Here is a 10135-nt window from a genome sequence, read left to right as displayed (position 1 = left end):
TGGGGAGTGCGAGAGCAAAGAAGGTGCACTGGCTCCGGGAAGCGACTCTGTGAAATGAAAATATGTGCTGAATCCCTTAGACTTGGTTAAATCTGAAAATGGATGTCAAAGGAAGAAGTCTGCCACATACTAACAAGTTGTGGGTGTCAGCTTAACACCACCCTTGTCAGTCTCATCGGCAGCCTTTCCCAGGCGCATAAAAAGCTGATGGCTCTGATGAGAGCCCTCTGATGAGCCTCTGACGAGAAGTCCCAGGAATGCTGGTAAGCTGTGCACTGTCACGCAGCACTACTTAGGTTTCCTCTCTGGCTGTTTTTATTTTGTTACACATTTAATTAAGAGCCTTCCCAGCAGTTACACCAGCCCTGCTTCTGAAGGGCAGCCCCAGAGCTCCCCTCCCCGCAGCTCCTGCTACCTGACATCTGTTTCTTTCCTCCATACCAATTGTCAGCTTCCCTGGCCTTCCCAATCCAAATTGAAGCCTGCCACCAAAGTCTGCCGCCATGGCTTCTACCTGCATCTTCTGGAAACTACATGGTCTTGACATTCGTTCCTGTCAAGTTATGCGTCTTTACCTTTTTGATCCTCGGGATTTTTAGGTGGTTTGGGTTTTTTTCTTTTTTTGCCTCAAGGTACCACCTCCTATCAGAGAAGATAGTCTTCAGGAGTGAATGAGACCAGGGATACACTCATGAAACTCTAGTTTGCCCTCAGATAGGACCGGATTCCACAGGCCAATTCTGCAATGAACCTAATTCCTCAGGAAGATGAAAAGCAGCCACCCGAGTTACCAATATCTGTACTGGAGCCAACACCATGGGTCAAACTGGTGGTGCAGGCCAGCAAAGGCCCGATCCAATCAGGAAGACCCCTGCGAGATTTCCTCTCTCTTGCATGGGAAGGTCCACTCCAGTTTGTGAGGTCCAGCCAGATAATCCCTCACTCACATCCTGGGAAGTTTTTCACATGCATATATGCATACAAGTCATTCACAGACTGAGCAGAGCATTCTAAAAGGGCAGGTGGTTGAAAGAGGAGCATGAAGAGAGAGAGAAACCACTGGAATAGCAGGAGCTGTCTGGAGGAACAGCTGTCTGGAAGAACAGGACGGCTGGGCTGGGCCAAAGGGCCTTCCTCCTCGGCCACCCGAGTCTCAGCACTGTGGGCAGCAGGCTGAATCCAGTCCTCAGAGAGCTCCTCCTGTGCTACCGAGCACCTCACAAGTCCCTCCCACGCTGTAAGTGTTCAAAACTGCTCAGGGCGTCAGGAACAAGAGGAACTGCCTTCCTCTTCCTCACAGTCTCCACAAGACCCTCCTCAGATTCCAACTGGCTTCCAGTCCCAGCCTGTCTAACTTACCTGACCGATGAGTGCCCACCAGGAGGGTAGAGAGCCTATGGAGCCCAGGGGTCTGTGTGCACAGCCCTGGAGGAGAGCAATCAGGGTGGGCAAGCACTCTAAGGGGCGGTGGAGATGAGGCAGGTATGTCTGTGTGACCTGGGGCTTGCTGCTTCTCCAGGCTCACCTGGAGAGTTGGTGCTCAATAACAGACCGGACCCCCACCCAGGTCACAGGCCTAACTCTCTTCTCAATGCTCAGCACCCAGGGTATAAAACAGCATTAAAAGGTGAGAAGATAATGCCCGAGTTGGTAGGAATTTTCACTTCAAAGTCACTACACTCTCCACCTCACCCTAAGCTCACAAGCACAAGCGTGTGCATGCATGTGGGGGTGGGGTGGGAAACACACACACACAACACTTGCTGCCTTCAGTCACAAAGAACACAGAGGTATCAATTCTATCAATCCTCAGCAAACAGTGTCCCCATCACCTTGTCCTCCTTTGAGCTCCCTGGGGACTGTCTGCATCGAGGCATCCATGAGGGACCACAAGATGTAGAAGCACCAAGCTGGCAGAGGAACCAGCCTTGTCTTCCAGAAGCAGGATTAGAAGACAAAGCAAGGAGGACAACGGAGAGAAAAGAGGCCCAGCCTGGTGACCTGGGCAGCTTCTGGGAAGCAGCCCTCCCATTCCACCCCCAGAAGGCTCTTGCCCAGGGGCTTGCATCCTGGGTACAAGGACTGCTCAGTATAAGGGTTAGAGAAAGGACTCTGGAGCTAGGGTGCCAGCGTTTGAACCCTGGTTCTGCCATGGACTTGCTATGTGTCTCTGGGCAGGTCATGAAATAGGCATATTTTAGTACCCTGAGAGCCTGGTGGTTCAATGGTTAAAGTACTCGGTGGCTAACCGAAAAGGTCAGTGGTCTGAACCCACCAGCCACTCCACGGGGAAAGGATGTGGTAGTCTGCCCTGGGAAGGATTTACAACCTTGGAAACCCTGGGGGGAAAGGGGGTTCTAATCTGTCCTGCAGGGTTGCTGCCGAGTCAGAACTGACTCTGACATGGGTTTGGTTGGAGGGGGGTGGGGTGTCTCTAATACCTTCTTCATTAAAAATTTTGTCTTTCAACTCACCGCCATGGAGTCAATGCCGACACTCCAAGTGACCCTACAGAGAAGGATAGAACTGCCCTGTGGGTTTCCAAGACTGTAAATCTTTACGGGAGCAGAAGGCTCATCTTTCTCCAGCAGTATGGCTGGCGGTTTTGAACGGCTGACCTTGGGGTTAGCAGCCCAATGTGTAACACTACGCCACAAGGGCTCCTTACCCAGGGTTGGTAAATACGTTGTTATTATTACTACAGCACTTCAAATAGTGCCTCTGCAGAGTGAGCACTCTGTATCTGGTGTCAAACCAAACCAGTCCAGGTAAGATCCTGGAGCCCAACAAGTGGAAGGGCTGTACTGAGCGAGTAGTGAGACTTGCAAGGGGCAGGAAGGCCCTAACAACACGAGTCCTGGGAGGGGGCTTGACTGTCCCCCCTGTGCTTAAGCAGGCAGAAGGCAGGGCTCCGGGTGCTCTGCTAGCCTGATGGCGCTGCATGTGCAGGGAAGCTCTGCCCTACCTACTTGGGGCTGGTACGTTTAGGGCTGAAAGGTTCCAAGCCCTCCAGCAATGGACCCCTTCTCATACTCACATGACTTTTAAGTCCCAGTCTCCACAGGTGACAAAAATGGACTTGACGTTTGGATCTAAGAGGCCTTCCTTTGCCATCCACTCATCGACTCTCTGAAAAGTACACAAGAAGAGATGAGATTTTCCTTTGCCGTTCCCTGGGCTTGTGAAGAGTCACAAGAGCGAAGCAGAGATAAACTGCTTGTAATCAGAGCAGGCGAAAGTGTCATCTTATCCAGCTCCTCTCTGGGCTCAGCCATGGTTCAGAGCTTGGGAAGTGTCTGGAGGAAGATCCCAGAAGCGCATGTGGGGAGGGTTGGAGAGAGCTCCTCCACTCCCACGCTGCCTGGCAGCCGGACCCAGCACGTTCTTCCAGATACCTTGCTCTGACCTGGTGGTCTTTCCCCTTATTGGTCCTCAAACAAAGGAATGATCTAGCACAGGCCCAGGCTGTTCTGGGCTAAAAAACAACAGGCTACACAGAGAGGCCCCAAGCAGGAATTAAAATCCACATCTTTCATTCATTTATTCACCACATGTTTATTGATCTCTATTGCTGTGTCAGAAAAAAGGTTATTAATAAAATCTTTGTCCACAAAGATTTTAACATATTAAAAAGAGCAGGGTAGAACTGCCCCTGTGGGTTTCCAAGACTGTACATTTTTATGGGAGTAAAAAGCCTCATCTTACACCTTTGGAGAGGCAGGTGGTTTTGAACCGCTGATCCTGTGGTTAGCAGTCCAACATTTAATCTACTGTGGCACCAGGGCTCCTACTACTGTGAGACTAGAGCAAAGGCAGTTGAAGGGTCTGAGCTCTGCCTTGTGGGAACTGGCCTTGGACTAGTGTGTGAAGCTGGGTTCTCCTTGCCCCTTTTGAAGTCACAGGAAGCCAGACACAGCCTCCAGGCCCTTTCTCCCTCTTGCTTCTTAAGAGTGAAGCTAATTTTCCCCTTTAGTCTCACAAGAAAGGCCCCTTTGCTGGGTGGGCTGGAGCCCCCTCCTCACCCCTGGGTTCATACTGTCTGCTCCAGTTGCTAAAAGCCCATAAAGGAGCTCAAGACTTTGCATTTGTCCTCTCCTTGGTTAAGGATTCAAGTTCAGCAGAACATTCTGAAGGCTCAGCTCAGTTCCTTCAGCTCAGCTCCTAAATACAGTCTCTTTCCCTTCACCCTTTTGATCTGTTTCAGCATCTGCACTCACACTGGACGTATAAATACGAAAATCTGTATGGAACAGGAAAAGTATCATGAAGAAGTCAGAAGCAGCCCTTATTTTTCAGAAGATTCTGAGCATGGGGAAGCGTTGCAGCAGGTCACCCCACAGCGCATACCCTCAGAGAAAGACTGTTTTCAGATGGAGCTGTGGTGGTGGTTGCTGGGGGTCAAGCTTCTATAAAGAGGTACAGTCTCAGAGACCCACAGGGGCAATTCTACCCTGTCCTGAGGAGCAGAACGGTCAGTCAGAACCGATTGAATAGCAGCAACGAGTTCGGGGTTTTTTGGCCTGTAGTTGTTTTACATAAGAGGCCTGCAAACCTGGACCTCTCCAAGTCAGCCTAACCTTGGTGGTTCTAAATCCCTGGAGTGTGTCCCACCCACTAGCCAGACTGCTGTGCCAAATGGTCCTAAGGAAAGAAGCAGGTCAGGGCAGGACTATCATGAGATAATGCCCAGCAAGACCTAGCTGTTGGACCTGGTGTTCTTGATACCAGAGGACCCAGGCCCTTCGCTAATACAGCAGGCATTTAGTGAGCATCTTTTACTGTGATCCTGTGCAGGGAAGTGCCACTACCTCTGGAATCAAGTCTGTCTTTATCCTTGCAGTCTCTGCTTGAATGAATAAAGGTTTGGAGGAACCAGCAAGACTACTCTAATCAGCTGGGCCAGACCACCCAGCTATAGTGGGCCTAGAGGGGCCCACCCCAGCCCAATGTCAAACAAACAAGTCAAGGAAACATGTAGCAGGCCCAGCTGCTAAGGACTTGGGTTGGGAAGAAAGGTTCACTCTCCAGTCATCTCAAAGGTCAGCAGACATAGCAGAGCCCAGTCCAGTGTCCTTGTCTTGTCAGGGCAATAAGAGATTCTGGAGACCCCCGGGGCAGGCTGATGCTAGGCATCTGCCCCTGGGCGAGAACTCCAGATCTTTAGCGCACCCTGCCCTGTGGGTCTAGGGTTAGTCAGAAGTTCACATCGCCACCTCAGCTGGGACCACCCGGACAGTTCCCCATCACCTCGACAGTCCTGGTTTAACACTGACCCAGGGAAAGTGTCTGCCCAAGATCCCAGCCCGAGACATGCCAGGCAAAGCTGTCCGTCCTCTGCCCTCTCTCAACAGCAAAGTCCTGGCGGGGGATGCTGGCTCGGACAGAGGAGGAACGGTCCCCGCCCTCTCGCTGGCTCTGGTCTCAGGAGGCACAGTGCATGCTAAGGAAACCCTCCAGCCCCAGCAGGAAAGTTCTCTTAAGACACAAAAAGTGAGTCAACAGGGCTGGGATGCACCTCTGCGCTCATCTTCCTCAAACTACGACAGGGACCTCAATCCTGACCTGACCAGAGCCAGCAGGGCTGTCAGGGGCAGGGCATGCACTCTGCCCCCAGGGTGAGCCTAATAAACCCAGGTGTTCTGGCCTGGCTCCAACCTACACGGGTCTCCCCCCATGCGACAGCCCTTTCTCTTCTCTCCACTTCCTCTAGGCCGACTCTCTCCAAGGCAGACACATGGGCCCATTCCCCCCAGAGTCTGCTTTCCCCCATACTTGGATGGGCTTTGAGCTCTGGAGTTACAGGTCTGAAAAATAAATAAAGTACCTAATGAGATCCACAAGTGTATTCTCTTTTCCCCTCCCCCTACAGAGGAGGGGAGAGGGCCTCCTCTCCCTTTTGGAGCCCCAGGCCAGAGGGGTGGGTAGGAGACAAGGAGCTGAGGCCAAGCGTCTCCCTCCCTTCTGTATTCCCGTGGGCTGGAGAACAAGAAGCCGCATCTTAACCTTTTCTAGCTCCCTGAGGACAGCATCCTAAAAGTGTGGTCTCTGCCAAGGGTTCTAAAGCCTTTAATTTGATTTCCCTCGCATAGGCAATTGTTGTAATTATTCTGATTAGGAATCATTACCCAGTGCAGCTTCTGCACCCCTGACAGGCACAGTGTGTCCAGCAGCAAGCTGCAGTGGGCAGGCGGGCCCAGCCGCACCCCCTGGAGGAGCTGACAGCAAACAAAAGCCATCGATGGGGAGTTCTGGGTGGGTTAATGAAGTGCTCACATGCCACAAGGAGCCAACGCTCAAGCTAAACAAAAACACCTCCAGTCTCCGGGGCTAGTCCCCCAGTGCCACAGCACAGCTGCCCTGCTCTCCCTGCCATCCAGCGCAGAGCTGCCCCGGAGCCAGCCAGCACGAGGCTCGGGGCCAGGAGGAGGTGGGGGCCCCTCTGCCTGAGTCCTGGCAGCTCTTGGACATCTTGTCAGTAACCCTGACGGGAACAGCTGGAGATGACAGATCAATGGTTCAATACTCTCAACAGCATGTCACTGGTGTGACAGCAAATGTTATTCTAATCAAGCCATAATCATAGTCAAATTACACGGCTACATTCTCGGGAGAGGTGGGAGAGAAGGGCAGCGGGAAGGGGTCACAGGTCAGGAATTAAAGGCCACTCAACCTACCTCCAGCACTTGCTGCAGGCTTGGCTGGCCGTCCACCATGGCTTGAATAATCCCGGTGAGCTGGAAGGCAAGAGAAACAGGCGACGGCTGTAAGGTCTGGGCACGGTCCTCAGGCTGTTTTGGTTTTCTCTTCTGCAGAGAGCTCTGGCCAGACTCTGCTTTCAGCCCAGAATAAAGTCCCAGGGCCAAACATGAGCCTTCCCCCATGAGCCCCGCTCTCCAGAGGTAGTACACATATGTGTACTGATGGGGTGCATCTCTCACTCTGACTCAGCTTTATTTTGTCAACAAACTTGATTTTATACGTATTTTATATTCAACCTGCTCAAAAAGGTCCTACAAGTCCCGGGTGAGGTAATTCAACACCAGTGTCACCCGTCTGTGAGATTTTGAGAGCGCTCACACAGGGCAGGCAGGCTCCTCTTCAAGCCCACCCAGCCTTCTCGGTCCAGCATGGGAGGTCCTGGGGCAGCCCCCCACAAGATCCAACCCTCACCTTGACCATCTGGGTCCTTGGCACCAACTAGCAAAGCAGGTAACCAAGTCACCTCTCGCTGATGAGGAAACGAAGACAAGAAGTCCTAACACAGAGCCTGGTCTAGAGGAGTTCTCCCTCACAGGCCCACGCTCATGGTGCCACCAGTCCACGCAGGTCTGCTGTCAAAATCTCCCTCCAGCACAGCCTACGGATCTACTGCGCCCTTCAAAGACCTGAGCCCCGAGTGCCCACTCAGTCCTGCGCAGCAGCTAGACAACTCTAGGCCCAACGTGCCACAAAGGGTAGTATCTCAGGCTGGCGCTCTCTCTCTCTCTCTTTTTAAGGTTGGGAGGGAAGGGGCAGAATTAAACTCCAATTAAACTATAATTACATTTAATGAATACCAAATACCAAACTCACAGAAACCGCAGGCTCTAAGAGGGAAGGTTATTTTCTCATAGCGACTTACATGGAATGGTAATACACACCTTTTAGGGAAGAAATTTTCATTTTAAGAATGCGGAGTTCCTCTAGGTGGGTTTCTGCAGTTCATCAAGTCATTATGAGGTGGTATTTTAAGGAAGTGTAAGGACACAGCCACTCTATTTTATATTCCAGAAACTGTTTTTATATTAATCTGTATTTTAATTGGGTAACAGCTGCTGCCTACAGACTTCCCATGGTCTAAAAGGAGAATAAATTAGAAAGATTAACTACACTGTTGTTCTGCGAGGGTTTAACCCACAGCATGCCCACCCGCCTGGTGCCTCCACACCCTTTGCTTGCATGAGAGACCAAAGAACTGCCCAGCAGAGGGAGGGCCTGAGTCAAGGAGAAGCAAGGTGGGCCACTGAGGGACGGAGGGTGGGGAGGCCCTCCTCGGTCAGCAGCTTTAGTCTTTTAGTGTAGGGACGCCTTCCTTTATTCAGGTCAACTGTTCATGGAGAACCTGCAGCATGCTGGGGGATCCTCTAGGAACCTGGGATCCAGGAGTGAGAAAACCTAAAGCCCTGCCCTAGTGGAATCTGCTTTCTTCCAGCAGCCTCCCTTCTGTGCCTAGCCTAGCCAGCACCCAGAGCCTGTATCCCTTCCAGAGTCACACACGGAGGTGCTTTGTCTCAAGCACGTAGGAGCCAAAGAAAGCCAAGGTAGGCTTGTTCCCAACTCCAGCTCCAATATCTGGCAGACTGACTGATGCCCATGCACCCACCACAGCCCGGCTTCTCTCCACAGCTGAGTCCCATCCACCTCCCAGAATTGGAGGGGGGCTCCCAACTAGCCTGGAAAAGAGGGTCCATAGCCACTTTCATGTTCTGGAAAGTGCGGTCTGAGTCTCCTGAGGTCAGAGCAAAGTCTACTTTTTCTCTTGGCTCCCACCAGCCCCTGGGTCAGACAGATGAGCAGAATACCAAAGGGCTTCAAAGTCTAGTTCTCACAGGAAACCAATGGCACCCTGGCCAAAATCTCCTGTCCTTGGAGACAGGGCTCAAGCCAACACCTGTGTACCCTACCATCACCTGAGCTGGGCCCCAGGAAAAGCACCAGCACAGGGAGAGAAATCACTGCAAGAAGGAAACTGGAGAGCTACTCTGATGGCCTGCTGCAGGGCCTCTCCATTCCAGGGGCCCCAGGTTCCGGGCGCTTTCCCAAACTCCACCCCATGGTCAGTGCCCTTTCTCTACACAGTTCCTGGAAGCCAGGTATTTCCCCCTCGTGTGTGGCTCAGAAAGGCCAGGCTCACAGCTGAGCCCCTAAAGGACTTTGAACTCAAGCCTCAGGGACTCGGGCCTTAAGACACTGGATGGGCCAGAGGCCACCCTACCAGGGAAAGGCCTCCCCCTAGATGTGAGGACGGATCACCCCTTATCCCTCAGCTCAGCCAAGGCACAAAAAGAGACTGAAATTAAGAAAATTAGCCTCTAGCCCTCCTGCTGATAACCTGTAAGACTCTCTATAATACTTATCATGTAAGAAGATGTAATAGAGAGAGAATTGTGTAAAATTAAAACTGGGAAGTTCTACCCAGGCTTCACTTAAATCCTTCATGCTGTACCCTAAGCCTGCTCCCACTTGGGTTAATACATGTTTGTAAAAAGTTTTCCCATTCCCAGGATGAAAAAGTACTAGAGCAAAGCCAAGTATTATTAAGCTGAGAACCAGGGCTCACAGGCTAAACAGAGCTCAGAGACCTTAAACACTTAAAGCAAGAGAGGTGAGAGGGAGAATTAATGTGTGCGCTGTGACTCCTTTCACTGAGGGATTACAGATTAACTCCCGCTTCTCCAGACCCGGAACCCACCAGGCGAGGGGCTTTTGACCCTGACTGATAACGTGGCTGGTGACTGCGATTCCCTGCCGGCACCAGGGCTTTGTCCAGGAACGAGCTGGCTGCATCATACACACTAGCTGCTAGAGGGAACAGCCTGGGAAACCCAGTGCCAATACCATGTCAGCATCCAGCGCGTTCTCCGCTCACAGTTTATCTCTAACACAATCGTCTTCTGACACCAAGACAGTTTGTTGATTACATAAGCACTTGTCTCTGGTGCGCAATCTGATAATCAGACCCACTCTTTCTCCACAGACAAAGAGACCAATAAATCTTACACCTTACAAGAACAAGTGCAAGACAAAGCCCTTTCTTGGCGTTTAGCAAAATGGGTATTTTCTAGTTTTTTTTTTTTGCATTTTTGTTCCCCCCACCCCCTTAAATGACAGTAACAGCAACAAAAAGACAGCACATGGTAATGTGCAGCAGCCCAGCTCCTGGGGACAGAGAGCTGACACGTTGGAGCCAATTGCCCAGGTAGCAGGGACAGGGCTTGGGAAGGAAATACACCTCATCCTGTCTCTGCTACAACCATGGCTCCCGGCCAGCTATCGAATGGAATTAGGGAAGGGTCTCCAGGCGGCTCATAACGTGCTCATCACACAAAGTAGTCCAAGAGCCTCTGAATGCAAGCTATGGCTGGTTCAAGGCAGA

The 10135-nt window shown here is 51.6% G+C and overlaps 1 protein-coding gene across 3 annotated transcripts in view; it reads right to left on the bottom strand.

Annotated features, from left to right (window-relative positions):
* The window catches only part of ERI3 (ERI1 exoribonuclease family member 3), a 143924-nt gene that overhangs the window by 97448 nt on the left and 36341 nt on the right, over positions 1 to 10135 (bottom strand). For all 3 annotated transcript variants that reach the window (XM_004699483.2, XM_045291988.1, XM_045291989.1), the window contains 2 exons: positions 6675 to 6734; positions 3038 to 3129 (listed from right to left, as the gene is read on the bottom strand). In XM_004699483.2, the coding sequence (XP_004699540.1) occupies positions 3038 to 3129; positions 6675 to 6734 (152 nt within the window). The remainder of the gene's footprint in view (positions 1 to 3037; positions 3130 to 6674; positions 6735 to 10135) is intronic.

The sequence above is a fragment of the Echinops telfairi genome, unplaced genomic scaffold, assembly GCF_000313985.2.
Source record: "Echinops telfairi isolate 266 unplaced genomic scaffold, ASM31398v2 ScPeMD7_443;HRSCAF=831, whole genome shotgun sequence".
Classification (NCBI taxonomy): domain Eukaryota; kingdom Metazoa; phylum Chordata; class Mammalia; order Afrosoricida; family Tenrecidae; genus Echinops; species Echinops telfairi.
Note: the sequence above shows the minus strand (reverse complement) of the source record. Positions and strands in the feature narration are given on the sequence as shown.